Source organism: Echiichthys vipera (genome assembly GCF_963691815.1).
Source record: "Echiichthys vipera genome assembly, chromosome: 1".
Taxonomy (NCBI): Eukaryota; Metazoa; Chordata; class Actinopteri; order Perciformes; family Trachinidae; genus Echiichthys; species Echiichthys vipera.
The window spans coordinates 2,245,096-2,272,658 of NC_139826.1; the positions used below are offsets into that span (position 1 = coordinate 2,245,096).

General features: G+C 41.0%; 1 protein-coding gene and 1 pseudogene across 3 annotated transcripts; one reads left to right on the top strand and one right to left on the bottom strand.

The window, feature by feature from the left end:
* Positions 1-70: 70 nt before the first annotated feature.
* On the bottom strand, positions 71-26,669 carry shcbp1 (SHC SH2-domain binding protein 1). Of its 2 annotated transcripts, none has more exons than XM_083917067.1 (13): positions 26,572-26,669; positions 21,020-21,232; positions 20,801-20,916; positions 17,732-17,940; positions 17,536-17,631; positions 17,220-17,450; positions 16,920-17,097; positions 16,329-16,449; positions 15,650-15,781; positions 5,016-5,134; positions 4,694-4,780; positions 1,056-1,194; positions 71-964 (listed from the first exon to the last, which is right to left on the bottom strand). In XM_083917067.1, exons 1-13 carry the CDS (start codon positions 26,633-26,635, stop codon positions 630-632), a joined length of 2,040 nt encoding a protein of 679 aa, XP_083773193.1. In that variant the 5' UTR covers positions 26,636-26,669; the 3' UTR covers positions 71-629. The 2 variants fall into 2 exon arrangements, with proteins under 2 accessions (XP_083773193.1, XP_083773192.1); XM_083917066.1 differs by having other exon boundaries at positions 71-967.
* Positions 8,831-9,752, top strand: LOC310945080 (putative nuclease HARBI1; annotated as a pseudogene). The gene has a single exon. The product of its transcript is annotated as a putative nuclease HARBI1 (transcript).
* Positions 26,670-27,563: the final 894 nt, after the last annotated feature.

Consider the following 27,563-nt stretch of genomic DNA (forward strand, 5'->3'; position numbering starts at 1 on the left):
GAAAAAAGCATTTTCTGCCTTTTTGCACTTAGTTACGTTTCAGATGAATCGATTATGAAAATGGCAACAGTGATTATTTTCCTGACAATCGACTAGTCCTTTTGTTGACCTCAACCATAAAATCATCAAAGCTTTAAAACCACCCTGTGGGAAATTCACATCAGACTCATGAACAAAAAAAAAACGACAAAGATTTGTGTGAGCTCATCAAGTGCGCACTGCTTCTAACAAGCCACCACCGTACAGGCACCAACGTTTATTACATCTCAAGTGGAACCATCAAAACTGCATTCAAAGTGACGAGTGGATCTCAGATAATGCATAAAAAATTTAAAAACATTTAGCATCAGGAGCCCAAAGGAATAAATAAGATAAAAGACTTGGTGCAAGTTCAAACGGGATTAATTTAAGTAACTGTATTCCTGATCACAACACACTTCCTACACAGGAACGTCATGGTCGTCTCTGGGCAATATTTATTTCATGACAAAAAAGAAATTGTCTAAAACATGAAGCCGTCATTAAATAAACTCGGGAAGGATCTTAAAAGACGTGTGCTTGTTCTCAGTGTGCCGGCGACAGCCGACGTGTGCAGTAAGTATAAAAGTTCAATGTGTTGAGCTTGTTCGTCAGTAGAAAAAGGTGCCAAAGTCGCCCATGCCGTTGCGTCGGAACTGGTTTCCCTGAATGGAGAGGAAGATCTGGTGATCCATCAGATCCTGGACTGCTCGGCTGCAGGATGTCTCCTTGTTTCTGCTCAGCTGACGGGTGAACTGCCACTTCCTGCCTGAGGTGGAGGCTACGTCAACACCGGTGCCGTTATCCTCTGCTGTCTCAGGCTGACCGTCTGCTGAACTGCTGCTGTTGCTGCTGCTCAGCTTTGTTGTTGATGTTGTGGAGCTGAGGAGAGGATCAGTAACACCTCCCTGCTGTTTGTCTTCAGCAGTGGGCCCAGCAGCAGGGTCTTCTGGGAACAAAAAGTCTGTTCAGTATTGATCAATCAAAGCCCACCTTCCTTTAAGGAATGTTTGTCATGACTGGAGAGCTTCACCTACCTTCATTTCTGTCCAAAGGAGCTCCATGTTGTTCCCAGTCGTTGGGTTTCACTAGAATCACCCCGTAGCCTTCATTGTTGTGGATCACATTGTTCTCCATTGTGATTGATGGCATCACATCAAGCTCATCAGCAAAGTCCTGCACACACACACCAAAGCAAAGGATTTGAATCAAAAATCAGGGGGACAGCCCTGCACTTAGAAATGGGACTAAAAGTAGACACACGTGTGCGTGTGTGTGTGTGTGTGTGTGTGTGTGTGTGTGTGTGTGTGTGTGTGTGTGTGTGTGTGTGTGTGTGTGTGTGTGGTGAAGACACTTTAGGAGATTTAATATGCACTCTAAATCTGTTAACCACGTGTATCATAAACATCAGCACATGATGTGCCTACAGCACCACACATGTTCTGGCAAACATGTCATTAATCTTGTCAGAGCTGTGGAACTTTTCATCCTTCAGCTGGCAGGAACGTTCAGACTGAGACTTCTCTTTATTGATCCCTTTGGGATGAACTCCCGCAAGGCAGCTTACAAAAACACGAGGTATAAAAAAATACAGTGTAAGATAACCAATAAACTCTTATCATGTTTATGTTAAAGGCAGAGGCACAGGTAGACCACCAGTTTATATACTTCAATGTTCATGTCATTCAGTTGATGTCGGGAAACTAAACGTTTTTTTTACCATTAAAGCTGATAAGATACCAGTCTTTTTTGACTTGAATATACATCAGATAAGCCACTGAGACAGTTTTTTTCATTGATCACCTGCCTCTCAATGTGGATGTAGCCGGGTGCTAAGGCTTGTAGCATTGTAAAACAGTGAACCCAGAGTTGATTTAAAAAAGACTAACTACGTTGTTGGTGCTTTGTTTTCTGTGTAGGGACTCTTCTCATGCTGCTGCAGAGGTTTGCTGTTATTTTCAGCAGTATTATATCAACGGGAAAAAAACGGTCTCGACGGCTTATTTGATGTTCATGGAGAAAAAGGCTGTGGTGTGTAATTTTGCAGGAGCTACACTTGAAATCCATCCTGCGTGATCAGATCACAAGTGAACAGCTAGGAATTCACCCAGGACTCATTGGGGACCGATCCCTGGGAACACACTCAGAGGTGGTCTCAGACACTTGGATCCAGATAAGTTCTGCAGTGTGAACAGAATGCGTCTGTTGGTCACAGTGAAGGACCGCCTACTCATCCGTTAGCAGAACAATGTCCTCATTCACTGGTTTTGTCCACAACTTCGAAGACAGGGAGCTCTGTGTATTTTTGCCATTTTTATTATATAGTCCCACGCCAGACGCCTGTTAAAGTGAGTCCAAGCTTCCTGCCCATGGAGCCAACGTTAGCGATCTACAACTAAGTTATAGTTTAAGCAATCTGAGCCCAGTGTCAGTCAGACCCAGTCTCGGATGAGGAATATGTTATAACAGACGTATGAGAATGTTGTCATTAGCATCATTTCTTAGTGTCTGTTTGTTAGCTTGTAACTGTCAGTGGCTGACAGCTGTGATGACAGTGGGCTTTCTGTCTGTACTGACAGTGAACTCTGCAGTGGAGGTTTCACGTTTCTTTGCTGGCTTTTGCTTATCAGACAGCTGATTGGTTTATGGATTTATGACGTTACAACTGAAGCTGCCCGGGATACGTTTGAATTTCACATTACAGGAAAGAAACACAAGAAACTTTTTTGAATGGAGCGGTTTCCTTAATACCATTATCAACAGTGAATATCCAGATATTCCTGGTTTGATATTTGGAGTAGACTGCTTTCATCTTCATTAAATCTCCTGAAAGCAACAGCAGTCTGCTACAGTTGAAGCACACAGACCTCTACACACAACAGACAGCTCGGTTATGATGAGACTCGTGAGTGTCATGCAGAGGCTGCAGTGTTTCAGTGGAATTCATACATGAGCGGTTAATTACTGGTAATTGCTCCAAACACTGAGTAACTTTCTGCTTACATGCACATCTTTGAAGCCTACATTGTTGAAACACAGCAGTTAATGTTGGCAGTAGAACAAGAAGTTGGAGACTGTCCTGCAGCTGCTCTCTGTTGATTACACAGCAACCGAGCGTGAGGAGACGAAAAGAGAGAAGAGACAGTAAAAGGACAGCAAAACACAGTAAAGACCCACACTGAGCTGAAATGGAAACGCTGTGATGCAACACGTGTCTATCGCTTTAATTAAAGAGTATTCTTTTTTTAACGAACCTATTAAAAAAAACAACCAACGAACAAATATTAATATATTCAGGTCCAGCCCTACTTTAAAGATTAGTATTTTAAGTATTTCTCATGTCTAATGATTGACAGTCAATCGTGTGTTCTGGTTATTATCAGACCGTCAGCAATGTGTCTGTGTGTTTGTTCACCTGCACTTATCCAGCTCTCTGGAGCACTTCCCCAGTTGCCTTTTCAAAAAAAGCAGCCCCAGTGACCGCTGGTGGATAATAACCTTAGTTCATTCCTTCATAAAATGTATCCGGATTCACAAATATGTAGGATATATTACTACAGCTCTTTCTGTTCTTTCCTTGTAACGTCTGCCGATGCTATCGACAAGCCAGAGCGGCTGTAAAACGTGTCATTTCCTATAAATTCTTCACAATAAAAGTCTCGTATTTTTGTTATCAAAACGCTTTCATTGTGAACCAGCAATATCAGGAAATGTTGGCTTTTCTGCAGCAGTAACTCAACACGGCTCCTATACAGCTGAAAGAACAAGAAACGGTCAAATAAAGCAACTAACAGATGTATGGAGAGCTGAACACTTGTGATGTGATCACTCAGGACGGATGTTAATACCAGGCGCTCTGTGTGCTGATAATTAGAAAAACATCCACTCAGAACCGAGGAGTCTCCGAAGCAGCTTCCATAAACTAGGCAGCGCTGATAAAATATCAACTAACATTCCGCCACTGTATCGCATAGTTCTTGCCTTAAGTGAGACACATTTTAGTTATTGTTTAGGTGACAAAATAAGAAAGCTCCGGCGCTTAAAATCACAGTTTTATATGGACGTTGAAGCCGTTTAAGTCCAGTTTAAGTTTTGGTCAATAATGAAATGTTACTACAGAGAGTTTCTCATTCATTTTCTGGGCACTTGAATGTTGTCTGGTCTGAATACAGATTTCACATTGTTTACCATTGTTTACCATGATGCATATCAAGTTAAAAAAACGAATTAAAACTATAATTTGTCCCAGCCTCCATTAAGCTGATGGACAATGTACAATAGAATAATGTGCAATAAATGGCATTGCACTTTATACATAAGTTCTAGTGAAATACATACAGTACATTAACACCTGCACTTTATCCCTACAGCATACACTTTGATGTAATAGAGCCTTGTAGTTTTACTACTTTGTACCCTTGTTTTACACCTGTAAAGTATGTTTTTATGAAGCAATCCTGCACTGTGCCCAAGACGAGTTTAATACAATAAAGTTTAACTTGACTATTTGTAACATTTGTTCTGTTGCTGTGAACTTCTTTGAATGAGTGTTGTGTTGTTTATTGGTGTTTCCTTATGTAATACAGCTCATTGGTTGTTCCTGGTACGAACACTGAAGACAGTATTTGTTTCCGACAGGCTGAATGTTTGTATGAGTCGTGGTGTCTTTTCTCACCTTGATGAGGATGCCGTCCTTACAGTGATGGATACCGTTACCAACCAAGCTGCAAACACTGCCCGGGTAAATCTCCACACCAGCCCCCTGCACACAAAACAAAGCAACATGACTCAGCACATAAAGTCACAAGACAATACCAGCAATATGCTGTGACAATACAGAACTAAATGTATAGAAATGCCAACAATATTTTTGAAGTCATTTAGAGCCGTGTCTCCAACAGATGTGTTTATTTTGACACTGTAACATGTCTTACTCCCAGCACATAGCGAGGCTTCTCTGGGCTTTCCACCTGTGATCAGCATTATACAGCCCTCACCTTGGAGCCGTACAGGTCACACCTGTTCATGGTGAGACGGGCTGATGTTCGGACGATCACTCCTGTGGTCTCACACTGCAGCACACAGTTCTCCATATTCAGAGTCCCCTGACGCACACCTGTCAAAAAGCAAACAGGAAGCTGCACATCAGGAGGGACAGCAAATCAGCAGAGAGCCTCACGCTTTATCCCACAGAAACATGTGTACATGTGTGCACATAACGCCCCATGGGAAAAACAGTGGTTATGACCTGGACACAACAGTTCGAGAAGAATCCTCCATCCCTGCAGTGCAGAGTCGAACACATACACCGGAGATCAAAATTAGCGAATACATTTTAAATTCTTGATTTATTCTGAAATACTGTTATTTTTTACTTTTCAGAATTTGATAGAATATCCTCTGTGTCTATACCACTGCTGCCCTAGCATGTTTTTTAAATAACCAAGGCACATTTAGTGTAAAAAGACACTGAGTAAAGTTAGAGAACAGTAACTATTGTGTCAGAAGAGAAGATTTCAACAATGTTTTCTTCTCTAGGATTCAAAAATGAACAGGAAGTGTAGAGGCCACAGCTTTGAATGACTTCAGCACATCTGCGCCCACAGGACATCACTGGTTTCTCACACTGCTCTGGTCTGATCTTGGTCAATCCTGACTCGGTCTCTTCCACAGTTCACTAACTGGAGTGGGTTCCTTACACATTACTTTGTTGCCAATGATTTTTAAGATATTGTCTATGGGGTTTAGATCTGGACTCTTGCCATTTTATTGTTTCAATATTCTTCACTTCAAGGAACTGCTTCACTGGTTTCACAGTGTGACAGGGGGCATTGTCTTGCATGAAAATTGCAGCTGATGTGAGACAGTTGCAGTGGAGGTATTGCATGTTGCAGAAGGAGGTTCACATAAACATTTGTATTCACCCTGCCATGCAGCTGTACAAGAGGCCCAACTCCTGCTGCAGAATATATCCCCAAACCATGACACTTCCTCCTCCAAATGGAACTGACTTCTTTACACACTTTGTTGAAACTGAGATTTAGTAACTGTTCAAAGAAAATCGATGAAGCTGAGACTTATCAAAAATGAACACAGTTAACACACGCTAAATTACGGTTGATCAGGCTTACGTTATATTATAACTCTGTTGGTAACTTTACAGGTTGTAACCTTATATCATGATTTTGCATTTAATTTTACAGGTATTACAGCTCACAACTATATGGATATGGACACAAACATGGGTTTGGTCACAATATTTACAAATGTTCCATTACTTACTAATTTTTTATCACATGCCAATTGGTTAATGTGAAGAAATCAATGCAGCCTCTGCACAGGTTTAGCGTGGTCATCTGTTATGAATCTGTTTGGGTCTAAGCAGAGGCCATGGGGACTATGCAGGACTGTTCTCGCCACTGAATGATAAATGATTAAGAATGAAATGATAAAGAATGAAGGCCAGTTTTCACCTGTATGTGCTAGCGGATGGCGAATTGGTTTCTAACCACAAAACTTTAATGAGAGTTAAGGAACCCTCAGAGAAGGGACTATATAGATTATAAATGTATTGTGTACTCTGAACTTATGTTTGTGTGCTTGGTGGTGCTGGCAAAATCACGATGTTGCCGAGAAATAGGACACTATGTTCAGGCCAAAGAGCAAGATGACCGGCCAAAAATAATTAGGCCAGAGTAGGAGGACATTGCTTGGAAAACAGGATATTGCATTCCTGGAATATACTGGCAGTTCCAGGAACTCATCACGGGCCACAACAGGAAAGGTCTTAGTGCCGATATTCAAACAGGTGTTGGACAGCTGGTCAATGGTAAGTCATACCAAAAAAGGAATTATATTTCTAACAAAATGCTGACGTCAAGACTAACGTCTTGGTTGTTTCTGCATGATTATACAGAGTCTTGTAAAGGAACTTCAATGCTTTTTCTGACTGTGCTTCCTGGGAAGACAATAAAAGTCCATCAACTGTGTTAATTTTTGAGAAGTCTCAGTGTCATCTATTTTCTTTGAACAGTTACTAAATCTCTGCTTCAACAACTTTGGGTTCAGTCTTTCCTCAGTGCTACGCCCATCATATCCTTTGTTTCTGCCCTACATGCCAGACGGCATATAAGGCAGTAAGTAAGTCCAACATAATGTTTCCCATCAGACCCAAATAAACTGAACGTCCTCTCAGCACTGAAGTCACTCTGGACCAGTTCTCCTCTGTCCACACAACATGCTCCTCAGCAAATGTGTGCAAATACTGTGTGCAGAGAAAGATCCTTGCCCTGACCAGCACTGAACAGTCTGAAAAAAATGGTTGGGACTATCGGGCACAGCACTAGGATGGTTTCAATCCTGCTTTAAGGACAGAGACTACTTTGTTTCTATAGATAATTACACATCTGAGTGGGCAAAAATTACATGTGGAGTTCCCCAAGGCTCCATTCTGGGGTCTCTTCTGTTTGATATTTACGGGCCAGTTGTTCAAAACATTTAATGTCGATCAAAATTATCTGGATTTGGAAATCCCATTTTTTGCTATCCAGGATCAGGTAATCTGTCTTACTTTTATGTCGGTTTTTCAAAGCAACATTGGATTGGATCACTCTGATCCAGATACAGTTTTCAAGATTACCAAATCCGGATTGCCAGTGCTCTAAATGGGACAACATATCACAATGTGGGCTACAGCTATGTAAAGAACAACAGGTAGAGGAGCCAACATGGGGTCGCTGTAAGTGTTTTTTCATTTTGAGACAAAACACAAATATAACAAACTCCACTTCCATTCATATTTTTTTCATGACCCCGCATCTGAGCCACAACAAATACAAAACAAATATGCAACTGCATTGTGCATATTTTGAAAACGTCTTAAATGAAAAAAAAAGGCTAAATGTCCAATAGTTACAAAATAAGGAATGTTCAGGGTTCTTCGTCATTTGAAGAGGAGAGACCAGCATTTTCAAGCCCTGCTTTTAGTAGGCGGATCAGAAGTTTCACATTGGTTTGCTGTAGTTTGGTCAGCTTGATTTATTCCTATGCTAGGAGTATCTGTGCTTCTGCTCTTTCAGTTTCTCGTTTGAGAAGTGATTGATAGGCATCATCATTATTATTTGGGTAAGGACGCCCTTTTCTCATCTCCTGTGACTGCTGGCTCTACCAGTGAGGATCCAGGTTGTTCTTCAGAAATAGTGCTGAGATCCAGAATGAATGTTTCCATTTCATTTGGAGGAACTGGCTCACTTTCCTCTACCATCAAAGGCTCACCATCTCCTACAACACCTTGAATCCCATGCAGAGCTTTAGAGTTCTCATCTCCAATAATGTCCAGAACCCCATCGGTGTATTCACCTCTCTTAAAGGGTTTGTTGCCCGTTTGGATGTTTTTTGCTTCATCAAGGTCTTTTGTTGGTCTGGCCCCCAGATTTTTCCATCTGAATTTCACCTGCTCCAAGGTCCTCTTCTGGCCAGACCCCATTGCATCAACATGCAGGGTAATTTCAACCCAAATGTCTTTCTTCTTTTTGTTAGTCACCATTCCACTTGCAACAGAGCTTCCTACTATTGAGGCATAATGGCACTTAACACCCTCCAGCAGTGCATGGGTTTCTGCAACGGTGAAATTAGGTCCTTTTGAGTCCATGGTTGCCCCTCATCTGTCTTAGTGAACATAGTATTTATAGGCCTTGGGCTTGATTGATTTAATTGAACACAAGCCAAAGCACATTAGCTAATGAGTGGGTGGGTATTTGACAGCCATCTTATATTCAGCCTTTAACAGAGAGAGAGAGAGAGAGGCAATGACATGGCAGGTATTGTCCATCGCAATCACCATTTTGGTGGAAGAGGATACCGTCAAAGGGTATATGTTGAGCATGCAAAACCACTGGAGCAATACACCGACAAAGAACTGTATGCTCGCTTTCGCCTTGGGAATGCTGATATCAGGTACATTGCAGACCTTGTCAGGCTAAAGCTTCAACGGAGAACCCAAAGGAGTCACAGTCTGTCTGTGGAAGAACAGGTCCTCATTGGTCTGCGCTTTCATGCATTTGGGACTTTCTACCAAGTTGTTGGTGACAATATAGGAGTGGACAAATCAACTGTGATGTAGTGAAAGCTGTGTCCATTGCATTGGCCAGCCTGGTCAATCAGTTTGTTTCTCTTCCAAAGGATGACCAGATTGCCCAGACCAGGCACAAGTTTTTTCTTTTGGGGAAAATGGCCAATACTATTGACTGCACTCATGTGCATATCCAAGCACCTCATGAGAGGGACTGGGAGTACATCCACTGAAAGGGGAGGCGCAGCATCAACATCCAACTTGAGGGCGACGCTGACCTCATTATCACAAACTGTGTCGTGAAGTGGCCTGGGTCTGTTCATGATGCACGTATCCTGAGAGAGAGTGCTTTATACAGAGAGCTCCAAAACAACCGACCGGATGGCATGCTATTAGGAGACAGTGCCTATCCACTTCTACCCTGGCTTTTCTTGCAGCAACCACACCTGCGCAGGCACGCTTCAAAACAGCTCATTGCAAAACCAAATGAGCAATTGAGCGTTTGAATAGAGTTCTGAAGAGACGCTTTGCGTGCCTCAACTACTTGCGAGTGGAGCCAAAGGGAGCATGCAACATAATACTCGCGTGTATTGTCCTGCACAACATCCCTACCAGGCGCCATGTCCCTCTCCCTGATGATGTTTATGCCGTTCTGTCAGAATGAGGGACTGACTGGACGTGTAGTAAGGGATGCCATTTACAGACATTATTTTTGACAGTTTCATCTGTGATGATTGTTTGCTTGAAATGAATATAGTCATGACAGAAAAATGTTATATTATTTTTGTTTGTTATTGAAATCTGGGGTATTGTTTCACGGTTTCATTGTTTTCACAAGATCATTTTTATTTTATTTTATTTTGACTTTACTATACTGAAAGGCTTATTTGGTAGCCTATGTCTACCTAATTTACTTCATTACTTTAACGGTTAAACAAGTCAAGTGCAAAATATAAATAAAAGTATATACACTAAATGATACAAATGTATTATTTTAACAATTTTACAGTTTTACTACACTTTCTTCCTGAAATCCACCTTGAAATTCTACCTCCTGTTGGGATCAGGATACTCCTGTTTTTTTGGATCAAAGTTATCCAAATCCTACTGAAACGTTTTGAACAACATAAAGTGAAGATTTGATCCAGATTAAAACTAGGATTGGATTCTGTGATCTAATCAGATTTCAAAATCCTTCTTTCCCTTTTGAACAACCCATTTTCAAGATTTGATCCAATCCGATAACCAAAATCCAACCGGATTACCTTTGAACAACTGGCCCAACATGCTTCCACTGGCTCAGATCGTGAAAAAAGACAACAATAAATGTTACCAGACCTACGCAGACGACACACAAATTTACATAACAATACCACCAGGAGACTATAGTCCAATACAGGCACTGAGCAGATTCATTGAGCAAATCGGCAATAGGATGGAGAAGAATTTTCTCCAATTAAACAAAGAAAAAATTGAAATAATTGTTTTTGGAGCCAAGGACGAACTATTAAAAGTCCCATCCAGCTTCAAACTGTAATCACAATCGGAGCAGCTAGTGGCTGAGTGGTTAGAGCAGCCGCCCCATGTAATGTGTCATGTCGGCATGTCTCCCACTCTCTCTCTCTCACCCTATTTCCTGTCTGTTCTATATAATAAAGGCTTGAAAAACTGCCAAAAAAGAATCCTAAAAAAAACAAAAAAAAGACAAAGCCAGAAACTTGGGTGTAATCATGGACTCAGACCTGAACTTCAACAGCAACATTAAACAATTACGAAGTCAGCCTACTATCACCTAAAGAATATATCAAGGATTAAAGGAATTATGTGTCAGCAGGACTTAGAAAAACTTGTCCATGCATTTATCTTCAGCAGGCTCGACTACTGTAACAGTGTCTTTACAGGAAAACGGCAGATCTGCTGCAACTTTTAGTTCTTTTAAATCAAGATGAAGACTTTCCTGTTTTCCGCTGCCTTTCATTAAATAATTTTAACTGCTTGTACTGTATTTTAACTTTTCCTGATCCTTTATGTTTTTTATTTGAATGTCATTGTATATGTGATTAGGGCAGTAGGATTTTATTGATTCTGCGATATAAATCGATATTTGTGTTTCCACAGAAAGTAACAATTTTTTGTCCGCAAGTATCAATACATCAAGTCCCATTCAAACCCCGTTACTCTGCTCACGATATATGATTTGATGACTGTATTTTACACATATATAATGTTAGCGGATCTACTGGACAGATTTCTTGGTAAAAGCACTAAAAAAAAATTGAAAATCCTTTACAATATGTGTGCATTGTTCTAAACTGGTTTACAGTGTGGAGCCACAACAGTGACAGTGGCTGGATTTATATATACTCACTAGGGGTGGAACGGTTCACAAAATCCACTGTCCGGTTCATATCACGATTTCGTGTCAAGGTTTTTTGGTTCGGTTGTTTTTTCTATTTCTTTTAGATTCTTAAAATACCATGTATCAGATCTGTAGCCTAAGAATTAAAAAAAAATGTAATCAGATATTCTTAAGGACATGTCATGCAATCATGCAAAAACTGAAATAATGAGGCAGCTTGCTTAGGGATTACTGTAACAATCTTAAATGAAAGTGAAGTGAGATTTTGAAACCGTAGGAGACACATTGCTGCATTTACGCGTTTATATAATTAGTTGGCAAAAAGGTAAACAATTGTTTTCCTTCTGGGTCCGCTGCCTTTCATTAAATAATTTTAACTGCTTGTACTGTATTTTAACTTTTCCTGATCCTTTGTTTTTTATTTGAATGTCATTGTATATGTGATTAGGGCAGTAGGATTTTATTGATTCTGCGATATAAATCGATATTTTTGTTTCCACAGAAAATAACAATTTTTTGTCCGCAAGTATCAATACATCAAGTCCCATTCAAACCCCGTTACTCTGCTCACTGCCCATTTTCTCCCCTGTTCCCTTTGCAGGAAAAGCTATTAAGTCGGCCAGCCGCTAGTGTCGCTGTAGAGCATTTCTAGCTGTCTGTCCAGCAGAGATGGGGACTCAAGATTTGAGACTTGTGCACAGTCTTTATATTTATGTTCTTTTTGGAGATCAACATCAGGAGCAGAAAGTCATTCTCTCCCACAGAGATGTGGGAGCGGCCACATTCCGCAGATGACAGGAGAGCATGTCACCTGCTGCTGCTGATGACCGAAGTTAGTTTTAAGTTGGATATTAAACATACCCACTCCTGTTCCAGTCCATTCAAATATTCAACTTCACCCTGGTCTGCTGCTGCAGTTTCATTACTGTTTGTCATACTGTTTGGCTTTAATAACTTCAGGCACAGCCGAAACAAAACTTTTGTTTTAAGCTCAGCTGCATAAACTATCAACGTTAGCTTGTTACTAATGTTAGCTTTGTGAGAGTTTAACTTTTAGATTGGTGTTCATTAAATTACACATTTTTGAAATGTGTTTTCTTGCCGGTGCTGCCTCCATCTGCTGGCTAACGCTGTTAAACCGGGAGAAATAACCGTTTATTATTAATGTCCCCTAAAGGCATGTTTATGTTACAGGTTTATTGTTGACCACATAAAGTTAATGTTACTGCGTTATTAGCTTTAACTATTACACTGCGTTTGAGAGGCTGGATGTTTTTTTATTTATTTTTACAGGAAGAGCTCAACGACATTAAATATCTCTTTTTTCAGAGTGTCCTGAGACAGACAGCAGCACGACTGACAGCTTTTCTAACAAACATAATGAGCAGCCAATACAAAATACATATTACTATAAACTATAATACAACAAAAATATATCAAATAAGTGAAAACAGCAAATATACATCAAAATCAAGCATAATCATGAATATATCAGTCAGAATATCTACAGCTGATGTGTCTGCCTCCAAGTTATTATCAAATGTCTTTAAATCCTCCAATGAGAGCAGGACCTGGAGCTTCAGGTGTGTCTGTAATTAGTTCAGGTAAAGAGAGCATCAGACTTTCTGTATTTACACAAGAGTGTTGGGACTTTGTGTAATTATACAATGAGGTTGCACTTCAACTCTATTATTTATTAAAACCATAAGAGACTCGATTAGGACTTGCTGCTTTCCTCAGAGACTTTAGACTTGACTTGGACTTGCACAAAGTGACTTGTTACCACCTCTGCTGTCCAGTCAGAGCCATATGTTGTGTAATTGATTCTTTCAGTTTTTATTTATTCAATCCCAGTCAATGGAACACACAAGATGTCACCAAAATCACACCGTCCCTTTAAAATCTTTCAGAAAATAATGTAAGTGTATCGTGTCCAATCGAATCGTATTGGTGGCTAAATAACATGATATATATCGCATCGTGAGCTGAATATTGTGTATCATATCGTGAGATTAGTGTACAACCCTATATGTGATTATATGTAATTTTATTATGTAATATATGTGTTTTTTTCAAATGTTCTGTGTAAAGCACTTTGAATTGCACTATATAAATAAACTTGACTTGATTTCACTTGACTGAACTGGTGAGCAACCCCAGCTGCAGTGTTGAACCAATTCCTCATTGAGAGTCATCTCATAATCCTGTCCTCTCATGCAGTTGTTTTACGTGGACGACCGGCCTTTTTGAGGGACTTAAATGAATCTGTCCTTGTAAAGTTTCAATCTTCTTGAAATCACAGACTGTGAACGGCCAACCTCTCTCTGATGGCTGAGAGGGCCGTCCCTTTGGCCTTCAATCTGGACAACCTGCTGACTCAGGGTTTCAGTCTCCTTAGAGCAGCTGCCATCTTTCAAAGTAAGCAGGAGAGCTGCAGATAAATAGGGTGTGTCTGACAATGAAGCAGGGCTCCAAACTAACTGTTTTTACTAGGAGCACTTTGGTCCCCAACTGAAAATGTATTGGGCGCAACCGGAAATTTTAGGAGTGCAACCGGAAATTTTAGGGGCACACAGTAAATCAATAATAGATGCAGAAATTACAATGTGCGGTTTTAAATTCAGTGTCACATTTGTATTGTGCTATTTTGAAGATGCAACATAGAAGATAAACTGATTTAATTTGATGACTGTATTTTACACATATATAATGTTAGCGGATCTACTGGACAGATTTCTTGGTAAAAGCACTAAAAAAATTGAAAATCCTTTACAATATGTGTGCATTGTTCTAAACTGGTTTACAGTGTGGAGCCACAACAGTGACAGTGGCTGGATTTATATATACTCACTAGGGGTGGAACGGTTCACAAAATCCACTGTCCGGTTCATATCACGATTTCGTGTCAAGGTTTTTTGGTTCGGTTGTTTTTTCTATTTCTTTTAGATTCTTAAAATACCATGTATCAGATCTGTAGCCTAAGAATTAAAAAAAAATGTAATCAGATATTCTTAAGGACATGTCATGCAATCATGCAAAAACTGAAATAATGAGGCAGCTTGCTTAGGGATTACTGTAACAATCTTAAATGAAAGTGAAGTGAGATTTTGAAACCGTAGGAGACACATTGCTGCATTTACGCGTTTATATAATTAGTTGGCAAAAAGGTAAACAATTGTTTTCCTTCTGGGTCAGAATATAAACACTTTTACATTATCAAATCTTAGAAAAAATTAAGAAAATAGGTTTTCTTTCACTAAAATACGCACAAACAGCAATCACTGAACTGACTGAATAAAGGCTACATCAGGGCTATTCAGTTAATTTGGAATTGAGGCCGGTTGACGAAAATGATCCAAAATGAGGGGCTGTAAAAATATGAGCATCACATTAATGGAAATTGTAAAACAATGCAGTGACATAGGAGTACATACAGTATATTGTCTTTATTTTATCAATGTAAATATTAGTCATAGGCCTCAAAGTGCAACAAGCTTGTCAAAAACAACCCTTGTTGAATGAACAAACCTGTGAACCAGAGGTTTTCACTCATTACAGATCAATTATTACCTCTACAAATCAGTGGAAATATTCTACTTTTTACTCCACTACATTTATCTGATTACTTCAGTTACTAGTTACTTTACCAGGCTGACAAGCACATATGAAAAATTAGTTTATCCATCAAAAACTGGACTGACACAAATGAACGTAACATAAATGCAGAGTAGCATGATTTTTATCAACTTCTCCTCTTTATACGCAGATATGGCTGCAGAGTAAACACAGGCTTCAGAGAGACAGAAACAAAAACTTCTCTGGTGAACTGATGGTTTTCTGTGTCAGAGTAGAAAGAGACATTGATATGGTGATTTAACCACAGATTTAACCAGAGAAACGATTGAGAACAACAACAGAGCGGAGCTTAGCGAGCTGTTGCCAGGAGCATTCAAAAACCCACGAAGAAGAGCGTAGCTGTGGCTGTGTTCCTACAGGGAGAGCATGGAGCAAGTCTCCCAGTGCGCCGGGATTTGACGCACTGAGACTTAGTGCTGAGACAGATACGAGAGAGGACAGCGGTCATGAAGGCTTACGCTACGTTGCACTTCATAAACCAAACGGTACACACTTGTACCGAACCGTGACATGCGTACCGAACGAGACAGATTTTTTCGGTAAACCGTTCCACCCCTAATACTCACACAGAATGCCCTCGATAGCATCGTGTTGGATGAACTTGATGTTGGACAGTCTGACATCAGCTCCTGTGGACTCCACAAATGAGTCGCCCTTGTTCTTCTTCTCAATCACCACCTCATCAGGAAGCCCGAAGCCTGGCACACAGACACAACAAGAACACAGTCAGTACAGAGCTGTAAAATAAATGGTGTGTGTTTTTTTAGACTGCAACGCGCACATTACAGTCAAAGTACATGAGGAACGGACAGGAGTGTACGTAGGCGCAGCGCAGCAGGGTTTTTTTTTTATCTGCTACACAGACTCCATCAATAGTGTGTGGCTGGCTGCTGCCAGCTTCACTGTAATACAGGTGGTTCTGCATGTTTGGAAGCTGTGCTGCCTCACATTGGCCTCTGGTACAATGGGGTATGTATCTTAATCATTTTAAACATATTGTTCCATGTAGCTTTTACCTGTTAGAGGGCTGTGTGGACAAGATGCATAAAAATACAGTTGAGCCATGTAGCAGCTCCAGATGGATATAATGGATGCTCTGCTGCTGGCATGCTGCGACAGCCATGTTGTGCCGCTTTCGCAGCCCATGTATGGCCATTAGGTTTATACTCAGAGGGATGTCTGAGGTAAGGCGTCATCCCACTGGGGTTTAATTAACACATGATCTTAGTAGAAACAGCCATTTACCTTCTATAGCGATGGAGTCTGGTAGGAAGATGGTGCTGCTGACACTGTAGTTTCCTGGGAGAATAATGACCACGTCACCCTGATGGCCCGTTTCCACTGCTGACACTGGGTCTCTGTGGAACTAAACGCACGTATGAGAACACACTGCTAAGTCACCTGAATCCACCCACTGTGTTTGTACCTACTGTACAGTTTAGAGCTGAGCCTGAGAGAGCTCCTATAGCAGCTTCCTGTGTTTTTCTTTTTTCTGGCACCACCTTCATGACAAACTTTAGACTTGGCCCAACTAGTCCTTGCATGTGCCTTTGCCACGCAGTCTTGTGAAAACAGCTTTGGAGGGCTTACTAGGCAGAATTACAGTATTGTATTGTTTTTTTCACTGCATCCCCTTTATATACCCATTTCCTTATCATGAAGAGGCATTTTTCTTTATCATTGTTATTATTATTATTATTAAGAGGCATATTTTTTATTGCGAAAGCACTTAGGTAAATGTGTTTTGCATTATGTGGTTGGTCAATACTTCTCATGCTTCTTTCTGACAGCTGGAATCAGAACCACCCCAATATTGTAAGTATGTGTGGCACTGACCTGAATCTCGGTGTCCTCAGAGGAACACAGAGGCAGTAGTCTGTCACTAAGGAGGGACTGGAGCTGGACGCTGCTGCAGGAGGCTGTCACCACATGGACCACCTTCATACCTGATTCTCTGAGCCCTCGGCTCTGCACACACTGCTGCCTTGCATTGCCTCTGTAGCCCAACACATACCTGGAGAGGAGGTGATGGACATGAGCATGATGAAGATACTGAGGAAAGGTTGGATATGAGAGGCAAAGAGGAAGTAGTGATGGTATATGACATTTAATGAAGAATCTCAACACATATCTTACCTCAACAGGGGGTTCTCAATGATGGTCAGCTTACGTTTGAATGTTTCCAGCTGGTCATAGAGCTTTAGGCCTTCCACCATGGATACGTTGTCAAGCTCTGAGTCAGAGTCAGTGTTAAGGCCACTGCGCAGCACAGAGAACTGCTGAAAGCACTGGGAGCAGTTTTCAAGCACAGACCGGTACACTTCCACCAACCCTGATGGGACTCTGTCTTCTAAGATGTCGTAGTAGCTGGAAGAAGACACATTTATAGGATTCATTGAAATAAAACATATTTTATATACTACGTCATAACCCAGACAGAAAGTGTACTCACAGCCTGAGACGGGGCTCCACACAACGAACAAAATAGTCAAAGTCATCATCTTCATCTTCCTCATCCCACTGCCTCCAAATATGTTTATAGAAAAACCTGAGGAAAGAGAGGTAGAAGACAGAATGGCACATCTGGGCAGAACTCTATCAAACTGTTTAAAACACAACAAGGCACAGGATCAACTCAGGAGTCCCACCTGAGATGCTCGAGGGCAAGGGCAGTCTGATCAAAGTCCCCAGACTGCTCGTAGACCACCTCCAGGTCCTGCAGAGGGACTTTGTGCTGAGTGGCCTCTAGCAGGGTCTTCATGGCATCCTCAGTGAGTTCACAGCCTCTGGTGTCACACTGCAGAGGCAGGACAAGCCTCACACACGCCTTCAGATCTTTCAAGTCCACATCATACACCTGAAATCATGAACAACCGTTAACATGTTCAACCAAACGATCTCTGGGGTTACAGATTTCTTTTGAAGGCATCCTTGTAACTGTGTGTCAAATCAATGATCTGCTCTAAACACAACCTTTACCAGTTATATTTCAAACCAAATATTGAATTTCTAAAAGAATAGAAAGCAAATCAGTGCACATTTCCATGAACTACTGTTTTGTGGTTAAACACAAAAATGTGTATGGAAATGTTCCTCCTAATATTATTACAAACAGCGTGTAAACACCAGTGGAACACTGATAGTTCTCATACCAAGTACTACAGCTGAGGAATTAATTTTTGACCCGGCTTCATCTGGTTATAGCTTATTTAAGGTAAATGGTTTGTGGGTAAGGCTCAACCTTTAAAAGTGGTTTCCAGGTTAGTAAGCAGACATCAGCTTTAGAACCTCCGCCATGAAAATAGAATTTATCATTGTATACAGGGAATATGAATAACCTGAGTTCTCTGTTCTCATGTAAACACTACCCTGGAGATCAAAATTAAAGAACAAATTATACAGTACATACTATATTGAAATACTGTTATTTTTTATTATTCAGAATTTGATAGAATATCAGCTGTGGCTATGCTTAATTGTAAGTATTTGTTGGACACCCTATTTATCTGCAGCTCTCCTGGTTACTTTGAAAGATGGCGGCTGCTCTAAGGAGACTGAAACCCTGAGACAGCAGGTTGTCCTGATGAAGGCCAAAGGGATGACCCTCAGCCATCAGAGAGAGGTTGGGCATTCACAGTCAGTGATTTCAAGAAGATTGAAACTTTACAAGAACACAGATTAATTTAAGTCCCTCAAAAAGGCCGGTCGTCCACGTAAAACAAGTGCGCGAGAGGACAGGATGATGAGAAGACTTGCAATGGGGAATCAGTTCAACACTGCAGCTGGAGATGCTCGTCAGTTCAGTGCTGAACAGGACAAGGATCTGTGTCTACACAAAGTGTCTCACTGTTTTAAGACTTTTTGGAGTGAAAGCCCACTCTGCAGTGACCAAACCTCTCATCAGCAGAAAGAATAAAAAAGCTAGACCTGCCTTTGCTGAGGAGCATGTTGTGTGGACAGAGGAGAACTGGTCCAGAGTGACTTCAGTGATGAGAGGACGTTCAGTTTATTTGTTTCTGATGGAAACATTATGTTGGCCGTAGGACTGGGGAAAGACTGAACCCAAAGTGTGTGAAGACGTCAGTTAAATATGGAGGAGGAAGTGTCATGGTTTGGGGATGTTTTCTGCAGCAGGAGTTGGGCCTCTTGTACAGCTCCATGGCAGGGTGAATGCAAATGTTTATGTGAACCTCCTTCTGCAACATACAATACCTTCACTACAACTGTCTCCCAATCAGCTGCAATTTTCATGCAAGACAATGCCCCCTGTCACACTGTGAAACAGGTTAAGCAGTTTCTTGAAGCTAAGAATATTGAAACAATAAAATGGCAAGAGTCCAGATCTAAACCCCATATTGAATCTCTTAAAAATCCTTGGTAACAAAGTAATGTGTAAGAAACCCACGCCAGTTACTGAACTGTGGAAGAGACTGAGGAAGAATGGACCAAGATCAAACCAGAGCAGTGTGAGACTCTAGCAGAGTCCAGTGTAGGCACCCCTGTGTCAGTCTCTAGTGGAAAACACACCGGCTCCTGGAGTGAAGCGCAGCCAGCATTTATGATCTCTGATTTAAACTGATATTCAACACAGTACCATGACCATAGACTGTGAAACACCAACCCTCACGGAATCCTCTCGCTGCTCCAGATTAGCATCTAGTTTATGTGTCATAGATAGTAGGCTGTATTCAAGTCATGGTGCAAGTACGGCTATTTAATTAGCATAACAGAGCTTACGTTAACACGGTGTGTTCCTAAACCATCTTGTCATTTATGGAAACACCACCACACAAATGACCACAGTCCAGGTGGAGATGCTAATCCTGACAACTAGCCTCCAAGGGGAAGTGAGGGCCCGAGGCTAACTGCCACTCAAGAGGCAACGCCTCTAATTATTCATAAACTTTAACCTTCAATAAAATAAAAACTAACCTGGTACAAAAATATTCACCCCCCTCAGTGTTGTCATGGAGATATGACCTTAACATACGGACTAGAATGTTTTTTTTGTCCCAGGCCTTAAGTAGGTTTAATTATGCTTGGAATCGGCCTGTTTAACATGGGGGTCAATGAGAAACTGCTCTATTGTGAAACCTGGCCACTAGTGGCACTTCCTTATTGGATCAACCAGGAAGTCGCTGTGGTGGGGGCTTGATTATAACGAATAATATCTCATAGCCCTCCGTTTGAGGTGTGGATCTGGAAAATCTCCTTTTGGAGGGACATTTTTTCAAGTTGGAGGTAAAGAACAAACTGCTTCAGCTACATTGGGAGGGTCACTCTACAGAGTGAAAGTATTACATAAAGTATCTGAAACCCTTCCTGTAAACCCCACCAGAACGAGGCTCCTTTAACTGACACTGAAACTGAGATGTTAAAGTCAAAAACTGGCCAAACATTGTGGGTGGTGAGGTAAAGCAGGCCCAACATGATGTGTGACAAACTGTATCTATCTTGACATCCAGTACAAAGCATGCTGTTCAGACTCTGAACTTAAACTTATCAGAAAACTGAAATCAGAAACAGAGGCTAAACACAGTGGCCTGGATTTGACTCTGACCTGCAGCCCTTTTCTGCATGTTATCCCCTCTCACTCTCTATCCCCCATTTCCTGTCAATTTTCAGCTGTACTGAGCGGCCTTAATGGGTCATGTGGGGTGAAAATAAAAAGGTACATTCACAGTATTAACAGATACATATGTGAAAGTTGGTCTTACCTCCACCAGGACATCAAAAACATCAGTAGTCCACAGAGCCAACCAATCACATGGTTCCACTACCTTCTCCAGGTAGTCTGCTGTGAAGGCCTTTACCTCAGATGTCTTACAGTCTCCTACACACAAATGCGTACAAATATACATAAATTAAAATTATTATTACTGTTATTATTATATTGTACTTTAGTCTGAATATGTAAGAGTGACTGGAGTAGTCACCAAGCATGTAGTCTTGATAGGCCTTGAACCTCTCATAGAACAGCAAGTGGCTGGTCTGGAAGGTGTCAGGAAGACTTGAATTTGCTCCTCCATGGCGCTCACATCTCTGCAGCTGAGTCCCTGACTTTACAGAGTTAAAATGGTCTGTGCCACTGTCGTCATCATCGTCATCAGCACTCTCATCTTCATCCCCCTCTTCATTCTGAAACAGAGCTGTTGGAGAAAACAATGGTTTTCATGCGTTTCCACTGTAGCGGATTGCCTGAATGTTCTTTTCTTAGTGTGCCAGTAAGTGTTTAATCAGACAATTTAATGGTTAGGTTCGTATTAAAGGTCAATCCCCACATGGATAAATGAATCAGTGTTAAAAGGCGTTAAAATCAACAGACAGAAGGATCACAATTATACAGGAATAATTAGAGCCACAATGCAAACTCAGTTTAAATCAGTGTTTCACACAATGAGCTACACTCGGCATCAGAAAATGTATTTCAAATAATTGTCCAAAAGGTCCAAATAATGTTCCCCAACAGAAACAGTCCATAGTTTAATCATAAATCACTTTATGGTTTCAAGGACAACAAAATAATTTTGTTTAGTTAATTCTTTTTTAGCTGTTTTTTGTAGGAGGGGAGCATCAATCTCACATGCTGTCGATTTTTCTGAGAATTGGAAACACGCGACCATGTAGAGACAGAATTTACAATAAGATAAAAACATATGGCTGTTACTAAAAGGACAAAGTATAGAGCTGTTCTATAGGAAAGGAATCCTTAAATGACTCCTGTTGGGATCTGATGCTCTTCAGAAAATACAATTATGTAAAATGTATCTGACTTTCAAGGGGGGAGGAGGGTGCCATTGTGGGGGGCACAGCGCCCCCCTAATATAATGGTAGGGGAAACACTGCATGATCCGGCTGCATGAAAGCACAGGCACCTAAGTTACCATGGAGATTTATTCTGCTCTCTCTTCCAGACCAGGCTAACAGCCAGGTTTGATTAATCCTACTACTTTATCTGTTCAGTCAGCTGTCAAATCATACATGTTTCACAATTATTCCATGATCTTTTAGCCTAGTTCCATTTTTATTAGCCATGCAAGTATCAGGGATACATTGTGTGTGTGGTGGAAAGTACGTACATTTACTCGTACAAGTATTGCACTTATGTACAATTTTGAGGTACTTGACTTCTACTCCACTACATTACAGAGGAAATATTGTACTTTTTACTCCACTACATTATTTTGGTAACTTTAGTTATTTTACAGATTCAGATTATTAATAAGAAATATTGCCAACAAATTAAATACCATATATTGTTATAGATTGAGCTACACAGCAGTATATAAAGTAAATCAAATTAGCCCATCAGCTACAATATTAAAGTGATATTTATATAAATACTGTATATTCATAATTATACTATTCTGAAATCCCTTCTGTGTGGAGTTTGCATGTTCTCCCTGTGTCTGAGTGGGTTTTCTCCGGGTTCTCCAGCTTCCTTCAACAGTCCAAAGATATGCAGGTGTTAGGTTCATTGATGACTCTAAATTGCCCGTAGGTGTGAGTGGTTGTCTGTCTCTGTTTGTCTCTATGTGCCCTGTGATAGACTGGTGCCCTGTGATAGACTGGTGCCCTGTGATAGACTGGTGCCCTGTGATAGACTGGTGCCCTGTGATAGACTGGTGTCCTGTGATAGACTGGTGTCCTGTGATAGACTGGTGTCCTGTGATAGACTGGTGTCCTGTGATACACTGGTGTCCTGTGATACACTGGTGTCCTGTGATACACTGGTGTCCTGTGATAGACTGGTGTCCTGTGATAGACTGGTGCCCTGTCCAGGATGGACCCTGCCTCACGCCCGATGTGTGCGGCTGAGAAGTGACTGACACGTCATGTGACAAGGGTTAATTCCTCATTGCGCTGAGGAAGAGAGAGGGCTCAGTGGAAACAGATAGACCGGAGTGAAACTCTTGTCATCCAGTCTCTTTGATAGAGGGACACCGGGAAAACGGAAAAATCTAAATTATCGCAGCTGGAAAAGTTATACAGCTCATTAAAATTTTTCGTGCGATTAACCAATTAATCGATTTATTGCTTATTGCGACAGGCCTATGTCCGCTATGTAAATGCCAATTATCTATCAGGCAGTGATTGTTGCTGTAGCATGGCTGAGGCGGGCAGGGGAGCGAAAAATTTGGACATGCCTGTGCACGACAGCCGAAACATGCACGCTCGTCAAGAAACGGGTGCAGCCACTGAATACTGAACCAACATTATGTGCCCAAAACCACGTCCACCTGACCTTTCTCATTCATATAACTCTGTCACCCACAACCCAAGAACCAAGACAGTTCCCTACAAAATATCACTCACTGTTAACATTATTACTGGAGCGTCCCTCAGTGACCAGACGGTGAGACTTTATCCAGTTTGTTGCAGCTTTATTTCTGACTGAACACAGGCTACTTTGGCCCATAGCTGACACCAAAACAGGACCACCTTAAAACCCTCTTTACACACTAGCTCCTAGCTTATTACCTTCCCCAAACTCCTGCTATTTCCACGGCCACCCCCCTTCTTCTCTCAATCAACTACGGGTTTACAGCTTCTCAAAAACAACATGTAACTTCACTGACCTGTGGGGCATCTCAGTGATTCACTCCAACAGTGACACTCCCATTTTAACATCAACAGTCACTACAGTCCGTTACATTACTATTATTTCCACCCTTATTGTTTGTGAGCGGTAAGTGTGCCAGAGTTAACGTCAAAACCCAGAGGTTTAGCATTGCGCTAGTTTGAATAATCCAAAACGGATTATGTCAGAAAATAAGATCTGTTACTCACGTTAATGATACTAACACGTTTAGTGTAGTCAATCTTTACATACTGGCAGGGCCGCTGGAAGTAATTTTGAACAGGGGAAGCTGTGAAAAAAAAAAAAAAAATGTTTTGATAAAAAAAAAACTATGAGCCTATAGGCCTATTTTAAATACATTTTAAAAATAAATGGATTGAGATTGACTACTTTATTCTAGTAGTAAACTTCAGTGCACACACCCCGGGGTCTGTAACACACAGATTGCATCAGTTCTCAGACGAATGTGCACTATTAATTAAACTTCACAATAACGCTAGAACAATGCAATAGATTTGGTCAGCTGGCATTAACCTGAGTCACTGCATCATCTATGTTTATATCCCACACAACTCTATTAGCACCAAAATCCTTTTACGCACACCACAAGGAAATAATATCTGACTATTTAAGTGCATAAGTGAACGTTCCATTACGCAAGGAACAGACACACTAAATAACACTCTCCATCCCCAACACCTTGCAAAAATACTATAGTGTGATGTTAAACTGCATAAAAATATACGGGATGAAATTGCACGCCGGCACCATACACTTACTTTGAGCTACAGGCAGGGCGCCATAGTTACAGGTGAACAAATGTTGAGGTGCACTCTGGGGTCGGGGAGATAAAGTCTCTCATGAGGGGACAATGAACTGAATAATCAGTTTTTTTGTCTCTGAGCGGGAAACCTCTTTACTCAGCGTCCAGTAGCCTGCCTGGCGCTGACAACGTAACTTCCGTGAACCTGTGCTGATTAGGCCTCAAAATAATTAAATTAAAATCCAAAATACATGTTATAGCCTACGTGTGTCAAAACCATTTTCCTAAATATTCATACTGAATTTATAAATTGTGCAGAAATATATTTAATACATTTATGGAAAATGTTCTCCCTCTCGGTGGCAAGAGGATGAACTATATTGATTTTCAATCAAGATTCCAGCGCAGCGGCCGCCTCCAAATTTAGAATGCAGAAAAAACTCTGTGGAGTGAAGATATTTGTATAACATGAATCTAAACAACCACGTACCAACGTGTCATGCTTGTTTTTCTGAAATTAGGCTAAATAACGTTCCTACATGTGTCATGTGTGATGACGTTAGTCTCTCAATAGGAGACATTTCATTGTAGTGATGCATTTTGTGTATAAAATGAGCTGTGGTGACCTCTAGGAAGCCTCATGAAACTTTACTACGTATACTGATAATTGAGGGGGTTTCTGAGCAGTATACACAACACAAGTGCACGCCATCCAATCGTCAAAAAATGCATGACTTGACATGGTATTCATTCTTTAGCTTAGAGGGATATTTTGCATTACACCTTTCATGAAAACAGAAGTACATCTTGTTGAATGCATAGTCACTGTGTTGTCACTCTCAGCAATAGACAACATTTGTAGGGTTGCTACGTCAAAGACATAGGTTCAATAATAAGAGAACCATCAGTTTGAAGTTGAATGTTAAATTTTGTTTTTGTTTTGCTACGGGTGTATGCCTTGCTAAAAATCACTTAGAACTAGAATTTTCCCCCCAGATGGTTCCAGGGCTCATAATGACGATGATGTGCATATTTGACTGTGACACAGCATCATCAACAGATCTTGATGCTTAAAAAGCTTCCACTGACTTCCATTGATATTCTGCAAACAGTAGCAACAGTAGCAGAGAAATGAGTGACCGCTCCAACTGAGTACTGAGCAGTTTCATGGGTTACAGGTGGAAAAGACAATATTACGCATGTGTCCGTTTCTGTCTGACCATAGCCTAAGATGTCTATACTGTTGAATACACAGGAAAAGCAGGTGGCATAGTCACATATATATAAATGACTACAGCCTTCAAGTTCACCAGCATTCGGATGTATCCATGAAAAGAAGGTAATCCAGTTTGCCCCGCAGCCCAACATGACAAAGGTGAGGTAAAGAGAAGGCAAAAAGAAGGTATGAGCCGACACAGGATCCAAACAGACACTTGGAATAGCTTTAGTGATATCTCTAACCTGCGCTGAGCCCAGTTAAAGTCAGAGAAGTGTCCCATATCAGTCAATTGACCCCAAAAGCATCTATTTTGATGGCCGATAATCATTTCAGTGAAATTTCCAGCAAAAAGACCAATAATGTGCTTATTTTCGCTCCTCCAATATGAACATTTTCTGCCAATTTGTGGTGTACATTGTTAATCAACAAAACAAGACATCCCCTTAGACTTTTTCTAACAATTTATAGACCAACAAATTGATTAATCAAGAAAAGTGTATGTAGATTATGGAAATAATTGTTATACTGGGAAAACATGAGCCTAGTGTTAGTGCAGGGGGTGGTAAAAAATAACATAGCTAGATAACCTAAACTGGAAATACCTGTCGTTTTCCAGGAAGTACTAACACCCAGATTTCATCATTCATCATATATCATCAGTGGATTTTATCTTGTGGCGCAGACATGTGCTCTGGAAGTGTTGGAAAAGTACGCGTCTTGTCTTGCTATTGTCACCTTAAAACACCGACTCACAAACTACATAAAAGTTAAAGCACATAACCTCTTTGGTACATCACGACAATGGAACATATAAACGAAGGTTAGCATAACGTTCAAAGTTAACTAACAAGCTAAACGAATCATTGAACACTGACATTAGCTACCGCTGAAGTATTATAAAGTGAACAGAAAACACGACACGGACCTTGAGTTGCAGCGTTGCCGGACAAATCATGTCCCACTTCAGACACCCCGTTGTGGTTTTCCATGTCGAGTTCAACGTTGACGTAGGACTCCAAATCAACCACCACGACGTCGGTCATCTCGTCCCCAGTTCTTCTCGTCCCAGCCAAAGAGTTGTTTGGCTCCATGAACAGTTAAAAACAACTAACGTTAGGCTTCTCAGTGTTTCGCCAACTAACGTTAAGTGGCTCTCCGAAGTTTGTCAGTTTGACAAACAAACACACACGTAACCGCGCACACCCAACTTTCAAAATATTCCCGGTCTAAGGAGCCACGGCCAATCGATAACAGCAAAACTGCAGGATGTCCCGCCCCCTAACATCCGAACGCCTACGAGCCAATGGGAAAAGGGAGCAGTCAGGGAGTTGTTTTTCTTCACCCGTGTGTGTGCGTGCGTGCGTGTGCGTGTGTGTGTGTGTGTGCATGCCCGTGTAGATATGAAAGGAAAAGCAGGGAGGAGAGGGGTTGTCGTACATGTGGTCTAGTGTAAATGGATTGCACATTTCCAGCAGTAGGTCAGCGGAGGATGTGCTGTGGTTTCATGAGAGGAAGACACTTCAGAGACAGTTCATCTCAGGTCACCTCAGATATTCTCAGTTTTGTTTTTTTAAATATTGAACATGACATTGACATGAATTATGAGATAATTTTTCATGTCATGTCACTTTTTTTTTTAAGTTTAGACTATCAAAGGAGAAGTGGCAGAATCGGATCAATATCCTTTGCTGTTAAACTGTTTCATCAAACAGGAGCAACATGATGTGGGGTTTATTATAAAGAATGAATTAGAGATTTACGAGGCAAGCGTGAACATGTATTTCCACTCTGTGCCCGATATTCTCACAGCTGAACAAAATGTTCCATACATTTTTACTTGGTTCTCCACATCTCCACTTAAAGCAGGACGAACGTCACATGTGTGTAAACCAGAGCTGATGAGTCCAGGCTTTTTTA

Bases quoted from the DNA above. Each gene is read 5' to 3' on its own strand.
- shcbp1 (XM_083917066.1), bottom strand. From the start codon at position 26,635: ATGGAAAACCACAACGGGGTGTCTGAAGTGGGACATGATTTGTCCGGC. The intron at 16,450-16,919 runs GTCAGTGCCACA...ACGTGCGTTTAG, and splicing joins CTGAGGACACCGAGATTCAG to TTCCACAGAGACCCAGTGTC. The intron at 1,195-4,693 runs GTGAGAAAAGAC...GTGTGTGTGCAG, and splicing joins AGGACGGCATCCTCATCAAG to GACTTTGCTGATGAGCTTGA.